The sequence below is a fragment of the Oncorhynchus tshawytscha genome, linkage group LG10, assembly GCF_018296145.1.
Source record: "Oncorhynchus tshawytscha isolate Ot180627B linkage group LG10, Otsh_v2.0, whole genome shotgun sequence".
NCBI lineage: Eukaryota > Metazoa > Chordata > Actinopteri > Salmoniformes > Salmonidae > Oncorhynchus > Oncorhynchus tshawytscha.
In genome coordinates this window covers 46,907,998-46,930,617 of record NC_056438.1, presented here as the reverse complement: position 1 = coordinate 46,930,617, position 22,620 = coordinate 46,907,998, and the positions used below count along the sequence as shown (strand labels likewise).

Genomic DNA, 22,620 nt, shown 5'->3' with positions numbered 1-22,620 from the left:
CCTTTTTATTGATCTAGTCACTGGTACTTCCCGCTTTAATTTTTGCTTGTAAGCAGATTTACAGAATTATGGTCAGATTTGCCAAATGGAGGGCGAGGGAGAGCTTTGTATGAGTCTCTGTTTGTGCAGTAAAGGTGGTCCAGAGTTTTTTTCCCCCTCTGGTTGCACATTTAACATGCTGATAGAAATTTGGTACAACGGATTTAACCTCCACGAATGTCATGGATTTTATTCTCCAGAGATTGCCCATTTGCTAGCAGAATGGAAGGAAGTGGGGGTTTATTCGATTGCCTACGAATTCTCAGAAGGCAGCCCACTCTGGCCCCTTTCTCCCACCTCTTCACGCAAATCATGGGGATCTGGGCCTGTTCCCGAGAAAGCAGTATATCGTTCACGTCGGGCTCGTAAGACTCGTTAAAGGAAAAAAAAAAAAGGACTCTGCTAGTCTGGTGAGTAATCGCAGTCCTGATGTCCAGATGTTATTTTCGGTCATAGACAGTAACATTATGCACAAAATAGTTAACAAAAATAAAGTCAAACAAGGCAAATAAACAAACAAAAACAATTTGTTTGGGGACACGTAGAACGTCAGACTTCTTCTCTGGCGCTATTTTTACGGCACCACTGGACTTTATATTGAAAATACAAAACAAGATCTTTTAGTTTACTTGTCCCGATGCATAACATGGACATATAACTAGGTTGTATGATTTCTAAATGACAACATGATAGACTTTATTCAGTCAGTTCAACACCATTTATAAACCAGTCAAGCTTGCTGATCATCAATCAAAGCATAGTAAGCCTATGAGCCAGCACTTCGTGGCGGCATATGAAACATGCGACAGAAAAATCACTTCATGTGCCAGAAAACAGGCTAAGTAGATGTCGACTCATTGTTACAACATTATATGGGACGTGCAAATTGACTCAGACGATGAAGGAGCATCACTCGCTCTCCCTCCATGTAAAGAAGTTTGACTGCAACCACAGCGTACAACACACCTACCCACCCAGGTACCGGGACAGACAGCACTGTCAAACCAGCAGTGTTTCCCCGTCGTCGCTCACTTTGTGGCTGACAGGCATGTCATATCAATAGATCACTGGAAGATGCATATCTCACTTGTGAATTGTGTAACCGGCTCTATAGCCGACAGCCAGCACTAGTAAAAAAAAATTTTTTTTAAATGAAAATAGATATGCTCATCTTTAAAGTGCTTCAGTTTAGTACTAGGCAGGATAGTTGCTGGTCTGTCAACTGAACCCCTCTCATTAACACATTCGCATAACTTTAGGCCATTTATCACGAGGGAGAGAAAGAGGGGAAGGGGGAGAGCATGAACGAAAGAGTGAAAAAACGAGTCAGAATGACTGAGTTAGAGAATAAGAGTGAGTAGATAAGAACATTTGAGATTGAGAGAACATGAAAGACAAGAAAATGCAAGAGAGATGACCAGAAATGAATGAAGCGAAAAAGAGAATTCATGCTACAGGCAAGCGAGTCGGATGGCATGTGAAACAGAAAGAGGGTGAACTACTGTGCATTGTGGTATGATAACTGGCTGAGAGGAAGGAAGAGCGCAATAAAAAAAATACATAAGAGTATGAGAGCGGAGGGTGTTGAGACAGGGAGAACGGAAGACACTGATCAAAATTTGTGGTATACAGAGAGAATGAAAGAAGAACACTAGAAAGAAAAAGAGCAAGAGAGAAAGTCAGACTGACCATCTTTCTTTAATGAGACATGCTCATTTGTTTAAAAACACCACAGATAGAGCCAGACAGAGAATAAGACATGGGAGAGAGAATGAGAAATGAAGGCACAGAAGAGGGGGAAAGCAGGTAAACAGATTGCCCTGGGGTGCCCTGGGGTGCCCTGGGGTGCCTCTGGTCTTCTCTTACGTGACTGGCTGGGCAGATCCAGCAGACAGATAAAGGACCCCGTCACCATGGTGTTGGATACCTCCTATTCTTTCCCCTCTATCCATCCATCCCGCTTTCATCCCCCCCACACCACCCACACTGAATAGTCTAATTAAAAAGGGTGGCACCTGGCCCCCTCCCTGAGGACCCACAGTACCCAGATGTTCAGTGTCTAAACCCTCCCTGGCCAATGACAGCCAGGTGTGCCAGCCTCTGAACCCGAACCGGGGCACAGGGCTTTGACAATGCAACCTCCTTCCTCCCTTTGAGGGAAATCATATGAATTGACAGGTGGATGCAATGACTCCCACAGAAAAAGGAAAATACACATTTCAAAGCATTTAAAAAAACAGGCCAATGCCAGGTCTAAATATTATTCCTTTATAACCTTTCCTTAGTGATCACCAATACTGAGAAATTGATAGGTTTCCACCATCTAGACAGGCCTATTGCGTTCACACCAATAGTCAAATTCTGACTAGTAGTCTAGTAATGTGTGTTCTTCCACCTCAAAAAGCACAAGAAAGAATATTGACACCCAGATTGTTCTGTAATCCTTTCTAGTTAGAAACAAAATGGTACGCATTCCTGAAACATTTTGTTGAAGTACATTAAACAAACAAAAAAAAAAGAATCCCTTTTTCAGGATCCTGTCTTTCAAAGAATTTTATGAATTCCAAATAACTTCATAGATCTTCATTGTAAAGGGTTTAAACACCGTTTCTCATGCTTTCCCACAATTAATGAACATGCACCTGTGGAACAGTCGTTAAAACACTAAGCTTTCAGACGGTAGACAATTAAGGTCACAGTTATGAAAACTTAGGTCACTAAATAGGCCTTTCTACGGACTCTGAAAAACACCAAAAGAAAGATGCCCAGGGCCCCTGCTCACCTGCGTGAACGTGCCTTAGGACTCCTTGCAGCATGCCTGAGGACTGCAGATGTGGCCAGGGCAATAAATTGCAAAGTCCGTACTGTGAGACGCCTAAGACAGTGCTACAGGGAGACAGGACGGAGAGCTGATAGTCCTCACAGTGCCACACCACATGTAAAAACACCTGCACAGGATCGGTACATCCGAACATCACACCTGTGGGACAGGATGGCAACGAAACCTGCCCGAGTTACACCAGGAACGCATAATACCTCCATCAGTGCACAGACTCTCAGCAATAGGCTGAGAGAGGCTGGAATGAGGCAGGTCTCACCATACATCACCGGCAACAACGTCGACTATGGGCACAAACCCACCGTTGCTGGAACAGACAGGACAGGAAATACGAGTCTCGGTTTTGTCTCACCAGGGATGATGGTTGGATTCACGTTTATCATCAAAGGAATGAGCGTTACGCCGAGGCCTGTACTCTGGAGCGGGATCGATTTGGAGGTGGAGGGTCCATCACAGCATCATCGGACTGTGCTTGTCGTCATTGCAGGCAATCGGAACACTGTGCGTTACAGGGAAGACATCCTCCCCCCTCATGTGGTACCCTTCCTGCAGGCTCACCCTGACATGACCCTCCAGCATGAAAATGCCACCAGCCATACTGCTTGTTCTGTGTGGGATTTCCTGCAAGACAGGAATGTCAGTGTTCTGCCATGGCCAGCGAAGAGCCCAGATCTCAATCCAATCGAGCACGTCTGGGACATGTTGGTTCAGAGGGTGAGGGCTAGGGCCATTCCCCCCAGAACTTGCAGGTGCCTTGGTGGAAGAATGGGGTAACATCTCACAGCAAGTACTGGGGGGAAATAAATGATGCAGGCCATGAGGAGATGTACTGCAGTAGTTAATGCAGCTGGTTGCCACACCAGATACTGACTGTTATTTTTGATTTTGGTCCCCCTTTGTTCAGGGACACATTCAATTTCTGTTAGTCACACATCTGTGGAACTTGATCAGTTTGTCTCAGTTGTTGAATCTTGTTGTTATGTTCATACAAATATTTTACATGTTAAGTTTGCTGAAAATAAAACGCAGTTGACAGTGAGAGGACATTTCTTTTTACTGAGATCATATTAATATGGGCCATTTTCATCCCTTTCCTGGGTAGCTTATCAGAGAGACATAACACTGAAAAGCACAAACAAAGCAAGATAAAAATAAATGCATTCAGCAGTCCATTAAATCAATTGGTTTGCGCGTGCTGCAGGGTTAAAGCTACGAACCCATTGGCATGGCTCTCTCATCCCTTCAAGGCTTCTGGAAAGGTGGGTGGGCAACGAGCCTGTAATCGCTTACATCTGCTATGTCCCCACGCTATCTGGCAGTATTCATTGCTAGGATAGGTTCTTTCCTCTTCTGGCGCACAGCTTTAGGATAGGTTCTTCTGAGTTCAACATCAACGAGGACTAAGTGTTTCAACCACTTCACAAATTTGTTGTTAACTAAAGTTTTGGCAAGTCGGTTAGGACATTACTTTGTGCATGACACATTTTTCTAACAATCGTTTACAGATTATTTCACTGTATCACAATTCCAGTGGGTCAGAAGTTAATACACTAAGTTGACTGTGCCTTTAACTTTTTATGGCTGCAGGGGCAGTATTGAGTAGCTTGGGTGAAAAGGTGCCCATTGTAAATGGCCAGCTCCTCAGTCTCAGTTGCTAATATATGCATATTATTATTGGATAGAAAACACTAAAGTTTCCAAAACTGTCAAAATATTGTCTGTGAGTATAACAGAACTGATATTGCAGGTGAAACCCTGAGGAAAATCAAAGCAGGAAGTGGCTTCTATTTTGACAACTCCATGTTCCATAGCCTCCCTTTGCTCCATTTAAAAGGGATATGAACCAGATTCCTTTCCTATCGCTTCCTTCAGGTGTCAAGTCTTCAGACAGTTTCAGGATTTTATTTTGAAAAATTAGCCAGAACGATAACATCCCGTCAAGTGGTCACATGAGATTTGCTCGCGCAACAGAGTGGATAGGTATTGCTTTTCCCTCTCCTACTGTGAAAGACATTTGCGGTTGATATATTATCGATTATATATTTTAAAAACAACCTGAGGATTGATTATAAAAAACCTTTTGACATGAGTCTGTGGACATGGAAACTGTTCTTCAGGTCTTGGACCTCTGTGGTCAGGTCGTCCATTCTTATTAGTTGAATCCACCAGTATTTGGTCAAAACACTTAAAGCCATTTTCTTGAAGTATCAACTGCTTGTAGAACTCTTTGTTAATTAAAAAAAAACATCTTTCACGTGTGATAGAGACACACCACTGTCCTCAATGGTACTCACGCTGGCTTTGGTCTTGGTAGGTAGCAACGCAGGTTACGCTGTTACTCCTCCCAGTTCCAGACAGGTCACAGGGGAAATTGAAAACAGCAGGGATCTAGACAGCCATAAACCTGGGACAATCCACAATAACTAACCTCATCGCAGGCTGCGTTCAAGCCACCCCCAAAACAAAACACTAGCTTGATATGCAGCTAGCTAGCAACACTAAATAGGTGTTGGTTTGGAAGGATCACTAGACCGAGACTAGCAGTCCCAGCAACTGATGCGAACAGCATCGCGGGATCCAAACTAAAAAGTAAGCTAAGCAAGAACTTTCCAATACACTTTTTATTTTTTTAAACTAAACCTAGCTCTCATTTGTAAGGATATATACACTCCCGTTCAAAGGTTTGGGGTCACTTAGAAATGTCCTTGTTTTTTGAAAGAAAAGCACAAAAAAAAAGTGTCCTTTAAAATAACAAATTGATCAGAAATACAGTGTAGACATTGTTAATGTTGTAAATGACTATTGTATCTGGAAACAGCTGATTTTTTAATGGAATCTACATATGCGTACAGAGGCCATTATCAGCAACCATCACGCCTGTGCTCCAATGTCACGTTGTGTTAGCTAATCCAAGTTTATCATTTTAAAAAGGCTAATTGATCATTAGAAAACCCTTTTGCAATTATGTTAGCACAGCTGAAAACTGTTGTTCTGATTAAAGTAGCAATAAAAATGGCCTTCTTTAGACTAGTTGAGAATCTGGAGCATCAGCATTTGTGGGTTCAATATTCAGGCTCAACATGGCCAGAAACAAAGAGCTTTCTTCTGAAACTTGTCAGTCTATTTCTTAGAACAACCAGAAATGCATGGAATAGCCTTCACAGAACAGCGCAAACTGGCTAACCAGAATAGAAAGAGTGGGAGGCCCCGGTGCACAACTGAGCAAGAGGAAAAGTGCACTAGAGTACCTAGTTTGAGAAATAGACACCTCACAAGTCCTCAACAGGCAGCTTCATTAAATAGTACACGCAAAACATCAACAATGAAGAGGCAACTCCTGGATGCTGGCCTTCTAGGCAGCATTGCAAAGAAAAAGCCATCTCTCAGACTGGCCAATAAAAATAAGACAGGCAAAAAACAGACACTGAACAGAGGGAGATGGAGTGCTTGACGCCATTTGTCAAGCATGGTGGAGGCAATGTGATGGTCTGGGGGTGCTTTGGTGGTGGTGAAGTGGGAAATTTGTACAGGGTAAAAAGGGATCTTGAAGAAGGAAGGCTATCACTTGTTTAGAAGACAGGAGAATGTCTTCTAAACAAAATATAAGTGTTGCTATTACTTGGCAGTGGGAGATACTTCCACATTGTGGTTTGAAATACTTCTAATACCTTGGACTTTTTCCTGGTAGATGTTATCCAAGATGCCTTTTCCATCTGTTCGACCAGAAATCAAAGCCTTTGCTTATCCCTAATGTTTTGGATGGAAAATGTAAATGCCATAACTTCAACACCATTTTTTTTCTCCATATACAGTGTGTGTGTACACACACACACACACACACACACACACAGGTGTTGATGGGTATTTTACATGTACAGTTGAAGTTTGCATACACCTTAACCAAATACATTTAAACTTAGTTTCACAATTCCTAACATTTAATCCTAGTAAAAATTCCCTGTCTTGACCTCAGTTAGGATCACCACCATTTTAAGAAATGAGAAATGTCAGAATAGAGAATTATTTATTTCAGCTTTTATTCCTTTCATCACATTCCCAGTGGGTCAGAAGTTAACATACTAATTGTGTATTTGGTATCATTGCCTTTAAATTATTTAACTTGGGTCAAATGTTTTGGGTAGTCTTCCACAAGAAATTGAGTGAAATTTGGGCCATTCCTCCTGACAGAGCTGGTGTAACCGAGTCAGGTTTGTAAGGCCTCCTTGCTCGCACATGCTTTTTCAGTTATGCCCATACATTTTCTATAGGGTTGAGGTCAGGGCTTTGTGATGGCCACTACAATACCTTGACTTTGCTGTGCTTAAGCCATTTTGACCCTAAGCATACTTCCAAAAAGTTGTAGCATTGTCCATTTGGAAGATATTTTTGTAACCAAGCGTTAATGCAACCGCTGTGTCAGATTATTATTTTTTTTTTACTTTCCGGAAAAAGCATTCTGAGAACAGCGCTCAGAGTCCAAATCAGCCAGAGAAATATCCGCCATGTTGGAGTTTACAGAAGTTCGAAATAACACTAAATATTCACTTACCTTTGATGATCTTCATCAGAAGGCACTCCCAGGAATCCCAGTTCAACAACAACTGATTTGTTCCATAAAGTCCATAATTTATGTCCAAAAAGCTAATTGTTGTTAGCGTGTTCAGCCCAGTAATTCATCTCCATGAGGCGCGAGCACGTCGCCCAGACAAAAACTCGAAAAGTTCCGTTACAGTCCTTTAGAAACAGGTCAAACGATGTATGGAATCAATCTTTAGGATGTTTTTAACATAAATCATCAATAAGCTTCCAACCGGAGAATTCCTGTCTGAAGAAAAGCACTGGAACGAGAGCAAACTGTCGGGACCGCGCGTCACTAGCCCGAGACACTCTCCCAGACCACTGACTCAAAACAGGTCTCATGAGCCCCTCCTTTATAGTAGAATCCTCAAACAAGTTTCTAAAGACGGTTGACATCTAGTGGAAGCCGTAGGAAGTGCAACTTGACTCCATAGACACTATTTGATATGCCAAGCTTTGAAAAACTACAAACCTCAGATTTTCACCTGCCATAGGAGTTCTGTTATACTCACAGACATCATTGAAACAGTTTTAGAAAACACTCTGAAGTTTCTATCTAATAATATGCATATATTAGCATCTGGGACAGAGTAGTTCACTCTGTACACGCTATTCATCTAAAAGTGAAAATGCTGCCCCTTATCCCAAAAAAGTTAACTTCCTGACTGATGTCTTAAATGTTGCTTCAACATATCCACAATTTTCCTTCCTCATGGTGACATCTATTTTGTGAAGTGCACCAGTCCCTCCTGCAGCAAAGCCCCCCCACAACATGCTGCCACCCCGGTGCTTCATGGTTGGGATGGTGTTCTTCAGCTTGCAAGCCTCCCCCTTTTCACCAAACATAACAATGGTCATTATGGCCAAACATTTCTATTTCATCAGACCAGAGGACATTTCTCTAAAAAAGTACGTTCTTTGTCACCATGTGCAGTTGCCAACCATAGCCTGGCTTGTTTATTGCAGTTTTGGAGCAGTGGCGTCTTCCTTGCTGAGCATCCTTCCAGGTTGTGTCGATATAGGACTTGTTTTATTGTGGATATAGATACTTCTGTACCGGTTTCCTCCAGCATCTTCACAAGGTCCTTTGCTGTTTTTCTGGGATTGATTTGCACTTTTCGCACAAAGGTACGTTCTGTCTCCTAGAGATGAACGCGTCTCCTTCCTGAGCGGTATGACGGCTGTGTGGCCCCATGGTGTTTATACTCGCGTACTATTGTTTGTACAGATTAACGTGGTAGCTTCAGACTAGAGGTCGACCGATTAAATCGGAATGGCCGATTAATTAGGGCCGATTTCAAGTTTTCATAACAATCGGAAATCTGTATTTTTGGGCACCGACTAAGTTTTTTTTTTACACCTTTATGTAATCTTTATTTAACTAGGCAAGTCAGTTGAGAACACATTCTTATTTTCAATGACGGCCTAGGAACGAGGCAGAACGACAGATATTAACCTTGTCAGCTCGGGGGAACCAATCTTGCAACCTTACAGTTAACTAGCCCAACGCTCTAACCACCTGCCTCACGAGGAGCCTGCCTGTTACGCGAATGCAGTATGCCAAGGTAAGCTGCTAGCTAGCATTAATCTTATTAAAAAAATAAAAGCTACTGTCGTTGCTCCAATGTGTACTTAATCATAAACATCAATGCCTTTCTTAAAATCAATACACAAGTAGATATGTGTAAACCTGCATATTTAGCTAAAATAATTCCAGGTTAGCAGGCAATATTAACCAGATGAAATTGTGTCACTTCTCTTGCGTTCATTGCACGCAGAGTCAGGGTATATGCAACAGTTTGGGCCGCCTGGCTCTTTGAGAGTATTTGTCTCCTAAGCAGACTCTTCAGTATCATTGTCACTTCAGAGCTGTGTGTGTGTGTGTGTGTGTGTGTGTGTGTGTTTTACAGATGGTAGAGAAAAGCAGAACACCAGTGTGGGACTATTACATGGAATTGGCACCAGAGAAAGCAAGGTGTCTTATTTGTGATAAAGATGTAAGCATGGGGTCAGCAACAGCTAAATCAAAAAATACCACCAACCTGTGGAATCTCTCGAGTGAATTAGGGATAGTTTGGCAGCTGGGTTGAAAGAGCAGCGACTACAATAGAGGAAACCAAGTCTAAATTTAACTTTAGCCTCAAGCTTTGATATGTGCTGAGAGAAGGACAGTGTACCATCTTGCCACTCCCAAGTACTTGTGTGAGGTGACTAGCTCAAGCGCTAAAACCCCAGGAGGTAGTAATCACACCTGTGGGGAGAGAGGCAGTCTCACCAAACCACATGACCTTTGTTTTGGAGGTGTTCAGAACAACGTTAAAGGGGAATAGAAACAATAAGATTTAGACCGCCAGCTAACTGTCAATCGCCACATTGTCATTGTTGCGTCACTGCCAGGAGAGAAAATGTTGGAACTCCCAAAAATGGCTGAACAAGTACTTCCAACACTTAACCTGTTGAGTGTAGGGGGTAGCATTTGGATGAAAAATGTACCCAAATGAAACTGCCCATTTTTCTCAGGCCCAGAATATGCTTAGAATTGTCAGATTAGGATAGAAAACACTAAAGTTTTGAAAACTGTCAAAATATTGTCTGTGAGTATAACAGAACTGATATTGCAGGCGAAAACCTAAGGAAAATTCAACTAGGAAGTGCCTCTTATTTTGAAAGCTCTCTGTTCCATTGCATGCCTTCCCTCCATTTAAAGGGATATCAACCAGAGTCTTTTCCCTATGACTTCCACATGGTGTAAACAGTCTTTAGACATAGTTTCAGCCTTTTATTCTGAAAAATGAGCGAGAACGATCACATCGCATCAGTGGATGGCTGGGTGCCAGCAGAGTTTTGCATGCGCAACAGCTTGGAGCATATTATATTTTCTCTCTCCTATTGTAAAAAGCTATGGTCCGGTTTAAATATGATCTATTATTTATTGTAAAAACAACCTGAGGATTGATTATTAAAAAAAAATTGACATGTTTCTACTAACTTCACGGATACTATTTGGAATTTGTCTGGCCATCATGACATGCATGAGCCTGTGGATTTCTGAACAAAACGCGCCAACCAAATGGAGGTTTTTGAATATAAAATAATCTTTATCAAACAAAAAGGAACATTTATTGTGTAACTGGGAGTCTCGTGAGTGCAAACATCCAAAGATCAAAGGTAAGCAATTAATTTTATTGCTTTTCTGACCAATCTACTTTGCTGTTTGTAATGTTTTGTCTGCTAAGAGAGATTTCCTAACATGAAAACTGTGATAGCTTTTGCTGTAAAGCTTTTTTGAAATCTGACACACCAGGTGGATTAACATCAAGCTAAGATATGTTTTGCTATAATGCACTTGTGATTTCATTAAAATTAAATATCTTTAGTAATTTAATTTGAATTTGGCGCTCTGCAAATTCAGCGGATGTTGGCGAAAATGATCCCGCTAACGGTATGGCGGCACCAAGAAGTTAATAGAAATAGACCTATAGCAGCTGGATCAGCTTGATCTCCCTCTTTATTTAAAGGACTAACCGTGGCTGCCATCCAAGCAATGGGAACCTCCCCTGAAAAGAGAAGGGTTAAAAAGGGTCAGAGATAGGCTTGGCAATGATAAGGGCAGCAACCTTAAAGAAGAAAGGGTCTGAACCAGATGTTGTTGTTTTTTTTGGGGGGGTTTAAGGAGCTCTTTAGAACCTTGTCTCAGTGACCGCCTGCAGGGAGAAACTTTGTAACGCGGCAGGGGGGAAGCATTGGGGAGAGTCTCATTGGAAGGGGTGGGAGATGAGGAAATGTTGGACGGGCAGGGAGGCATGGCTGAGTCAAATAGGAATCCTGACTTAATGAAGTGGTGATTGAAGAGCTCAGCCATGTGCTTCTTGTCAGTAACAACCACAGCGTCAACAACATCTTGGGGTTAGACCCACAGAGCGAGCACTGCTCCTCAAAGTAACCAACTTTGGCCTCCCAGATAGCCAGTGCACTTATTTCTCATTTGCCTGAACTAGAGCCAGTAGGCCTGAGTATGCGTGTGCCGGGCCTTTTGCCAAATGCAATTCTTGAGGTGGAGTAACTCTGCAAGATCAGTCGAACCAGGGGCTGAACCTGTTTTTAATTCTGTGTTAATATCATTGAAGAGATTAAAAAAATAAAATAAAAAAAGTTCAAGCACCCGACAGAGGGTAACAAGCAGATTCTATACCGATTTACAGAGGCCAGGTCATGAAGGAAGGCTTGCTTATTAAAGGTTTTTAGCAAGCGTCTGACAAATCAGGACATTTCACTGAGCAGCCATTACGAATACAGCCTGTAAAACAGTGATCACTAAGGGCATTACAGAAAGACTGGTACCCATCAGGATTATTTGTGAGGATAACGTCACGAAGAGTAGCCTTTTCTGGGTGTTTGGAGTCACATCTTGCGGGATTGGTAATAATGAGAAAGGTTTAGGGAGTCCCATTGCTTTAGGACTTGGTCAGGTGGTTTAAGCATGTCCCAGTTTAGGTCACCTAGGAAAAATTCAGACTTAGTGTAAGGGACCAGGAGAGAGCTTAGGGCAGGTAGGGTACAGGCCAGTGCTGATGGAGGACGATAAACACCCCACAACAGTCAATGAAGAGCCATTTGAAAGTTTAATGCTTAAAACCACTGAATCAAATTGTTTGGGGAAAGACTTGGTGCTGACAACCGAGCACTGAAGGTAATTATTGGTAAAGATAGCCAGATCTTCCAAAGGTGGAGGAGTGGCTATAACCTTTTTCAGCAAGACAGGAAGGTTAACATCAGTATTCAAAATACTCTTAACCATGTCTCATTACTGACCAACATCTGGATTGGAGCTGGGAACCCACACTTTCAATTGATCCATTTTAGGTCAAAAGTTTAGTGTTAACGTGCAGAAAATCCAGGCTTTTACAAGAGCAGAAAAAAGTGAAACAGACAGAGCACAAGTCAATTGGGGCTAGCAACAGTAGATGGGCCAGGGTGTACACCATCAACAGTAATACAATCAAGGTACAGCAGAGGACAGGGAGAGCACTGCAGTGTTGATTTATGACATTTGAATGTGCATTTGATGGCAACAGGATAATATTGTACAGCAATTTCATCAGGTAACAGGAATACAAAGCCGGCGAGTGGTTAGAACAGGATGGGAGGCCAAAAGTATGTAGCCAATAGAGTCAGAGTCCCAAGTGTGGGAACAAACAGTCTGTCCCACGGTAGGGCAAACAAGAAGGTTCAGTCACCAAAGCAAGCAGGAGCCATGAGGCAAATAGCAAAGTGCACAAGAAAAAAAAAATGTGACTTGGGGCTAGCCATAAGTTCAGAGTCACTCGCCCCAACAGTGCCTGTGTGCTGAAGGCAAGCGAAAGCTTGGTAGGGAGGGGGGGAGTGTGGTGGGGGTACCTGTACCAGACAGGGCAGACAGTGAACAGATCGCCAGGTGGAATCCAAGCAGCAGTGCAGTAGGCAGCGGGAGTAGGAAGCTTTACTTCTGGAGGCAGATTTCTTGAAGAAAATGCCAGTGGATGGCCCTGAACAGCAAGAGCGTGCTTCAAGGTCTCTGGATTTGGGAAGGGTAGCCTATGAGACTCCTGCCATGTGTTTGGCTCAAAGGCTCAGACACTTCATGCCTAGGTTGTAGGTTTGGAGTTTTGATCTGGAGTGAAGGTTATGCTGTGAACGGTAGCATCAAGTAAACTAAAAAAAAAATCAAAACTATCTTATTGTAAAAAACATGATGATAAGTGTGAGAGCTCACATGCAGCTGTGAGCCTCAACTTAGCATTCAGTCCTTTTAAAGTAAAATATATCATAGTAATGCATTTTCTTCTTGCCTTTTGAAAATAAAAGACTTCAGACTAGACATCACACACTCAGCTTCAGACTAGACATCACACACTCAGCTTCAGACTAGACATCACACACTCAGCTTCAGACTAGACATCACACACACTCAGTACCAGGTTGGATAGTGTTCTCAGGTTTCTGTTTGTTTTCCAGAGCATTTGCTGTATAGTTTGAGAATAATAATCATTGGTGGTATGAAGCTCTTCAGGTAATTCCATTTTTTTTTAAATAAAAAAATTCAGGTTGTAGGATTGGAGTTGATTTGGAGTGAAGGTTGTAGTAGCGGGTAGCATCCTGTACGTGTCCCTGACAAAAAATCCAAGTTTAACTCAATCTTTTTTTCTCAAAACATGCAGGAGCTCATCTGCTCATGACCGCTCTGTGATAATAAATTATTACCATAGGTTATTTATCATACCATCTGGTAGTGCCGGTCTTGATTGAATCAAAGCGTTGGAAAAAAGCTAGCTAGCTACAGTCACCAGCTAGCTAACTAAAGTAGCAAGGCTAATTGAGGCCATTTTGCTGCCCTCTCAGGTCCTTGTCTACAACAACTTCACAACAGCCTCCCTGTTGGTTGATCATTGTAGCCTACTCATCCTCATTTAGCCAATTTAAAATTACAGAATTAAAGATTTTGAATCAATGCAAAATGGAGTTCACTTACTCTACAGAGCCTGACTGTAGCACCACTTTGAATTAACAAAAACAACAAGCTACACCTATATAAAGTGTGTAGACTACCTGTGCATCTTTTATAATGGGGCACACATAAATACTGCAATAACTGCCATTTTATGTTTTTAAATACATGGAATGTAATAGTATATCCTTGTAGGCTATGTAGAAGTGTCACATAGATCATTTAACTTTAAACAGAGCAAAAATATTAAAATAAAAGATAACTCCCATGTAGCCTAATCAAATACTAAAGTCTGTTCAGATATTCGATATAACTGTGCCCATCCCTAACATGGATTGACTCTAGTATGAAGGTTGAGAGGGAGGAAAGTAATTAGACATTTGAGACACTGTTGATCAAATGCAAAACTATATAATTATTTATTGGGAAAATAATTTAAACATTTTTTTTTTAAAGTTGCACAGCACCCTTTTCATCTCAACAAAGAGTAAAAAAGGTCAAACAAAAGTATACTCAAGATTCTGTCAGTACAGGTGTGTACAAACAGAGACCACCACCATAATCCATGCAAATCCAGGTCCTGCATGACACAGAACATAGTGTATCAGAGACACAATCAAGTAACCTTGTCCCACCATTTTGAGATGTGATTAATATATCAGTTGACCATGTGAACGAGTAAACGAGGTGCCCACATGGTATGTACACAAAAACAGTGAGAGAAACACAGAGGCCAAATGAGTGGATACTCGGGTATAGGCAAATGTTACAAGAGTTTTTCCCTTCGTGGATCAAATATAATCCCTGTCCTGATGTAGGATTAAAGTAAGTGACTGACATCCGGCCAAGGAAGAAGACGTCATTATGAAAACACCGGTTTGCCAGCCAATGTAATTAGATTAGAACCAGATAATCACTATGAAATTAAAAAAGAAACCAACTTTCGTGTAATAGCTTATTGTCTTGAACGATTATTCAACTAAATCATTGGTTTACCTAGGTTACCATTAGACACACTAATGGGAACTTAGAACACATTTGAAAACACCTGAAACTGATATTAAAGATATTTTAAACTACAAATAAGTAGCCTGCATATTCATAGGTTGTCGAGTGTACCAAAATAAACTAATCTATATACACATTGTTATTCTTTGCAGAATTTTTCGCTGTAGCCTAAACGAGCGCTTTCCATTTTGAAGGCACGTAAACATTGGAACAACACTCACCGTCGAGAAGTCAACTTCAAAGCGACAATTGTGAAGAATGTCAACGCCACAGGACACTTGCAAAGTTCTTTCAGCGTACAAAAAAACCGCTTGATATTGATAAAATGTTACCGATAAAATTGTAACAACCCACCGCATTCGTTTCTTTGTTACTTCATAATCGCTCGAGCACACAGAGGCAGGCCTAATCTCAATTTTATTTTCCTCGCGTCCTCGCTCGTTACCTCCTTCTCAAAACCAATTGGATGAGAAAGCCAGAGGTCCCGCCCCTTTCACCTTCTCCTCCAATGGGTTTTGAGAAGGAGGCTAGGAGAGAGGACGCGAGTGAGTACATTTGAGAAAAGGCCACAGTCAATGAGATTTGAATGGATGTCAATATTCATTCAATGAGAGGATTCATTTATTCTTGTCCAGGTAAATTTTGCATTGGGGGGAAGTTGATTGCATTAAGTTTTGGACCTTGGCTGCCTACCGGTCGTGGGCAAGGTGTCGGTTCAAAGCCCACGGCGAAGTTGGTTCAAAACAAAAGTGAGGTAATTAACACATGGAGTAATGAGTATGATTCTTTGTTTTCTCATGCAAAAGTGCTTTATCTGCCTTCCCAATGAAAACGAATTTTAATTTAAACATTTCATGGGAACGTGTTGTATGTTTCTGGATTGATGTGCCATATGCTGCCTTGTTGACAATATGACCGATCGTAGATTACTGTTCGATTTGAGATGGGCGCTCCTCGCCGCTTTGTCGTAATACGGAGCTCCGAGGAATGCTTTGAAGCAGTGTGGATGCTTGTATCGCTTTATCATAAGTATATAATCAATGACGTCAAAAGCTTCATTTGATCACGTGATTTTTCAAACCTGCTCGTTGCAATAATGCAAGATTCCGCAGTGGTTCTGGTGCTTTCTTCGATTCCAAGCTGCTTTCAAACAACGACCTCCACTGGACACGGTACATACAAATATATAAACACAACATGCAACGATTTTACTGTTACAGTTCATATAAGGAAATCAGTCAGTTGAAATTAATTCGTTAGACCCTAATCTATGGATTTCACATGACTGGGGCGCAACCATGGGTGGGCCCGTGAGGTCTGGCAGAGACCAAACAAAGGAAATCGGTGTCTATATTGTTTTGAAAAGTAGGGAGACAAAGATCTATGATTGATTGATTAATTAATTGATCTTCAGAACCTCTTCCATGGTTGTGTGGATGACCTGACGGCCCATCGCTCAGATTGGAAACGTACATCCTCTTTGCATCGAGTTATGGTTAAAGAGTGCACCACTGAAACCTACATAGTTTACTGCGGGATTTACAGTGTACAAAACATTAGGAACACCTGCTCTTTCCATGACAGCCTCACCGGGTGAATGCTATGATCCCTTATTGATGTCACCTGTTAAATCCACTTCAATCGGTGTAGATAAAGGGGAGGAGACAGGTTCAAGAAGGATACTCAAGCCTTGAGACATGGAGTGTATGTGTGACATTTGAGAGGGTGAATGGTCAAGACAAAATATTTAACTGCCTTTGAACATGGTATGGTAGTAGGTGCCAAGCGCACCTGTTTGAGTGTGTCAAGAACTGCAACGCTGCTGGGTTATTCACACTCAGTTTCCCATGTGTATCAAAAATGGTCCACCACCCAAAGGACATCCAGCCGACTTGACAACTGTGGGAAGCATTTAAGTCAACATGGGCCACCCTCTCTAGAACGCTTTCAACGCCTTGTAGAGTCTATGCCATGATGAATTGAGGCTGTTCTAAGGGCAAAAAGGGCGCAACTCAATATTAGGAAAGTCTTCCTAATGTTTTGTACACTGAGTGTATACAGTCGTCACATTGGCTTTGCCCGACACCTTGTGGAGAAATGGAGTAGAACAGTGTAAAACAGGCTCAGAATAAAATGGCCTATAAACCTTCAAGAAAATCCAGTCCATTTTTTCAGAACAAACATGGCCTTTCTTTCCTGTGCTTCTAGGCCATAAGAAAAAATTAAGCAAGCAAGCAATGGGAGTTGCAATCTGGTTTTTATTGACTTTTGTACAAAAAGGAGGTATGATGATACATAGATGGCAAAGAATAGGCCACATTAATTTCACCAGCTTAAACCAAACAAATAGGAGGGGGGGTACTGGCTGATTTAAGAGGGAAAACAATCAACAAAACAACATTCCAAAAAAAATCAGTTCACTGAAATGTTTACATATAGTAATCACATTTCTCCTTGAAGTATTGAGTCAGGCAAAAACATGGACATGAATGAGTAAGCATATTTCTCTAGCCCAGATATAAATTGGGCAGCATGGTAGTCATGTCAACCTGGACCCCTATTGACTACGAAATAACATTGATAGAGAGCTGAGAAGTAGATTCTTGAGTTACTAGTTCTCCAGTACCGTACTATAAAAATGTACGCCTACTTTTCCAAACTGTGTAAACTGTACCTTGGCTGTATAAAATCTGTATACACTCCCTGGCAGACTCTGGTTTTGCCAATAGAGAAGCCATATGGGACCCACCATGATGGCATCCACAGTGTTACATGGATTAGTCTTTAGTGACATGGTTGAGGTATTGCCAACCTACTAACCCAAGACTATGTGGGGATAAGTCATGAAACTGCAGACCTGGTGGTCTGTGTAGTGTTTTGTTTTCAATACAACAGAGCCGTCTTGAGTGTAGTGGAAGCGTAGCGGCATTGAGCCCCATCTCTTAGATAGCAGCACGGGGCAGTCACTAAAGTCTCACAGATCACCTTATATGCAAGTCTACGCTCCACTACAAAATACATCACAGTTATGTACTGTATACTAGTTATTCAAGTCACAGTATGACTGTCAGGGCAACGATAGTAACAAAAACAGCTAGGCTATAGTCTGTGGGAAAAGGACTCCAGCATATTCACAGTACAGTTGTTCTGTATAGTATGCCAGTGGAATAGGAAAAAGACTCTTGAAATTGGCCTGACAAAATGAGCAACTACCATAGGCAGAGGCCTCGGGTCAAAACTTCAATGTACAGAAGGATATTTACAACCATCTAAACGATGCGCACCATAATCCAATGTGGCCTCTGCACTGTCGGAAAGTCTTCAGTCATGAATCCAGAGCCTGAATCAGTTTAAAATAGTTCAGGGTGACTTGAACGCCAAAACATCATCTTGTCATAATATTGACATTAATATAATATTCATTTATCTTACACTCCATCACACTGTTTTTTTCCTACTGAATGCCAGATTGAGAATTTGTAACAAAGACCAGATAGGATGCAGTAGCCTACACAGTTAGATATACAGGATACTATCGCTTGAAGATGGCTGGAGAGCAAATTCAAATGTAAAAATCAGATTGGAGGGGAATTTACACACACACAAAAATATATATAATTCTGAAAAATAATACTTTGACATAAAATCAAAGACTGTCTTTCAGCACCAAGGCTTGCATGATGTAAAATGAAATACAAATTGTATAATATAAAACTTGAACAAAAGAAAAATATGTCAACACACCATGTTGCAACAGGTTCAAACATCTTACGATTGTACACAAATGCAGTCAAACAAATCATTTGCAACTAGTATAATAACACATGGACCTAAGCAAAATACACACAATAGTTGATATGCATATGTATTATATACACGAATATCCTTCACAAGATGAAGTACTCTGAACTGTACAGTATCTGCAATGGGAACTGCTGAGCAAAACACTGTTTTTGCATATACAGTAATACTATTCCGATAATACAAGATTAAAATGTCCACACAAGAAAATGTTAAGCACATAACCCAAAAGGCCACAAAAAAAAGTGTATACAACTTCAGTTGGGAGCCACTGGTAGGGAAGGGCTACTGTGTAGCAGCTGGTGTGGCTCACTGCTTTGCCTTGCTCCCAACCGCAGTAATCTACATGATTAACTTTTAGTGGAGGGCACTCACTACCTCTGGAGTAGATATCAGGGCAGTTCGCTTTCACCTCACACACGAACACACACAAACACAGAGTCAAATGCACATCGACCCACAGTCACCATCCAAATCTCACACGAAAGGTTGGGAGAGATGATGGAATGACATTGACACTTCCTGACTTCCAACATTTAACTAATTGTCTTCAAGTAGCGGCGTCACACCGGTAGACAGACCTCTAACCAGCTAAGTGTTGGTACCTGTTGGAAAGACTCGCACCCTATCTAGATCAAAGAAATCCTGTGCACTCACGAGAGACAATTATGTCCCTCCCAATGACTAGTATCAGAGAAACAATACCAAAAACACTGGATAAGCGTCTGTGGCATGTGTTGTGATCAGCGGCGATCCCTAGTCTTGTGCACCATATGCATTGCTTCAGACTATAAGGGGTAACTCTGGCCTTCAGGGGAATGCTTGAAGACAAACTCATTGCAGTACATGAAATGTCCGCTTGCTATTCTCTTATTATATAGCTAGCTAGAGATCTTAAATGATCTGGGGGGGAAAAAAGAAAAACGGTGCCTAAATCTTTTTTTTAAAAGAACCATCTCTCTATATATATATTTTGTTTTTACAATGGCATGTTATAGAAAGATAGACACTTTTTGTGCTATTTCACTTGTTTTTGAGAAACGTAGGCCAACCAGTGAGTCACTTCCTCATTCATATTGTGCAGTACGGGGGCTCTGAAAAAACATGAACAAAATGCTCCATAAACACCCAAATACGTCATTTTAGAAATGGAAATGCTCTCAGTATAGTGACGCAGGTCTTTAGATGTTGTACACATGAAATTGTCATTCCGAACAATAACCGAATCTATAACGTTATATTCAATTTTATTGTGACTCAAGCCATACTTATCCGTCCATTCTAGCAGCAGGCTACCAAAGAATGGAACAGCTGGATAGGGGAAGCAGCTCGACGCCGCAAAGTGGAATATAACGTTGCCGATAAAGTTTGGAATGAAAATTACGTATTTGGATGTTTCTGGAGCATTTGTTCATGTTTTTTTTTTCAGTGACATTGAGGAAGTGACACTGGCTGGGGGTAGGTTTGGGGGGTAAGTGAAATCGCCAAAAAGTGTCTGGATCCTTCTATAGCGTACCACTTAGAGATGGTTGTAAAAACGTAAAATTGTCCTTTAAAAACAACTTCCCTCGCCAATGTTTGTTTGACATTCCTTAAACATATAGCTTGGGTTCAAGCTGCTGAAACAAAGCAGACACAGCTTGTTTCAAACATTAGCTTGCATCAGGGATGGACAACTTTTATGGGGGGTGGGAGCTACACAAAAAAATTGGATGGGCTGCAGTTGCTCACAGGTCTGCATACCCACATCCATACACCCCCCCCATGTCACTTTGCTAGGATAACATTTTAGCAGCCCCCCTCTTGACAGACTAAGTTTTAGAGTATTTTTTTTTTACAACTTTATAAACTATTTCATGCCATTCTAATCATCTTGCCATGGGGCAGAGAGGAAAATGAGCTGTTTTACACCCCATTTCCTGTCATTCTACACATTTGGCCATGGTGTGTAGAGAAATGTTATGAGTGAAACTGAGAGACTAGCACCATGCCCAGACCAGACGTGCGAATGCGCCATCATGCGCAATTGATTTTGTCCCCCCCACACCAAACGTTATCACGACACGCAGGTTGAAATAACAAAACAAACTCAACCAATTCTATTAATTTGGGGACAGGTCAAAAAGCATTAAACATTTATGGCAATTTAGCTAGCTAGCTTGCTGTTGCTAGCTAATTTGTTCTGGGATATAAATGTTGTTGTTATTTTACCTGATGCACAATTAATCCACACATAAAACGGTCAACATAATCGTTTCTAGTCATCTTTCCTCTTTCCAGGCCTTTTCCTTCTTTGGACTTTATATGGGAATTGGCATCTAACTTTCATAGTATTACCACGACCGACCGACCTCAGTTCATCTTTCAATCACCCACGTGGGTATAACCAATAAGGAGATGGCACGTGGGTATCTGCTTCTATAAACCAATGAGGAGATGGGAGAGGCAGAACTTGCACCGCGTTGAGCGTCACAAATAGAACTGACTTCTGTTTTAGCGATTGGCAACGCAGACGCTCGTTAGCAGTGTGGGTGCAATGATTGAATAACATGTATGTGTAAATTTATTTTGCAACGCAAGCAGTGTGGTCAGCATGTAACAAAATCAATGCGGGCCCACCAGCCTCTCGACTAACTTACTATTCAAAAACATTTTTCGCTGACATGGATGGGCTAATTGACTGTCAGTGACTGACATAAGAGAAACTGCTGATGCATTTTGAAATTGCACCTTGTGTATTCTGCTATTCTAACTTGCAACAGTAAGTTGAGACCCCGACTGAGTTCAGGGAAGTTGATCCAAGGGCCGCCAGTTGCCCATCCCTGGCTTAAATGCTGAATCCTAGGGGAAAAGTGCTAATCTAATCAAATAGAACTACTGGTGGAACATTTTGCAATAAACATTTTCTATAATGTTCAGTGTTGTTATGACACCTGTTTTTTTTTTTTAAATCGATTGTTTTCTTGCATTCCCCTTTCAGATTGTCATCTCCGTACAGGCTAAAGCAGATTAGTTTCATTCTACAGAGAGACAGACTAAACTCTTTAAGGCCACAAAATGATTTCCGTCTTTCTTTGAGACTGTTTGACAGGCTCTGTAAAGGACTGACCCAACGGTCTCTCGCCGTCCCTCTCTCTTCTTCCCACCCCATCCTTTCTCTATCATCCCAGACCATAGCGCCCCCTTGTGGGGTGGCCTGTAGGCTTAGGGGGGTTGGGGTTGTTGGTGGGGAATTAGTGGGGGAGCTCTTCTTTCTTGGTTCTGGTCAGTATCGGTTTTCCTTTGGTCTCCATCTTAGATATCCCCAACCAAATCAGTCACTTCCTACTTCCTCTCCACACAGGAAGGGGAGGGGCTAGCGTTGGAGCAGGTAGACCACCATCTCGTAGGTGGACATCATTATAGCGGTGTTGGGGATTTGGCGGACCAGATGGGTGGTGAGACCGCGGTACAGGGCGCGGTAGCCCTCCTCCTTAGGTACTGTCAGCAATGTCTGGAAGAAGGAGCGGTACTTGCTGCCCTCCTCTCGTAGCCGGGTGCGGATCACCTCTACAAAGGAAGAGGCAAGAGGGGGTAGAGAAGAGGGGACTAACTTAGAACATGGACACAACAGTATAGAAATTCCGGACGGATACAATAGACAATATTTTCTTCAACATGATGAACGTTACCAATACTAATATGGAAAAAGAAAAAATAACTTCCTCCCCGTGAGATGGGAGCAACAACCAAATTATGTATTAATAACCATGATTCGTTTGAACTTTTTAAATATAATAAAACAGAATCAAAGATATGATCAGAATATATTGTCTTAATTTGTCTTTTCTTTTAATTTATTCTTTGAGGTCACATAATAAATAGAAATGGA

The 22,620-nt window shown here is 41.6% G+C and overlaps 2 protein-coding genes across 2 annotated transcripts in view; both read right to left on the bottom strand.

The window, feature by feature from the left end:
* Positions 1-15,363, bottom strand: part of LOC112260326 (SPRY domain-containing SOCS box protein 4) — a 112,397-nt gene extending 97,034 nt beyond the window's left edge. Inside the window, exon 1 of the mRNA XM_024435346.2 lies at positions 15,170-15,363. The gene's annotated coding sequence lies outside the window, so the exon portion shown is untranslated. The remainder of the gene's footprint in view (positions 1-15,169) is intronic.
* Positions 15,364-17,186: 1,823 nt separating this feature from the next.
* Positions 17,187-22,620, bottom strand: part of LOC112260325 (solute carrier family 25 member 36-A) — a 29,654-nt gene continuing 24,220 nt past the window's right edge. Inside the window, exon 7 of the mRNA XM_024435345.2 lies at positions 17,187-22,298. Within this exon, the coding sequence (XP_024291113.1) occupies positions 22,105-22,298 (194 nt within the window). The 3' untranslated portion in view covers positions 17,187-22,104. The remainder of the gene's footprint in view (positions 22,299-22,620) is intronic.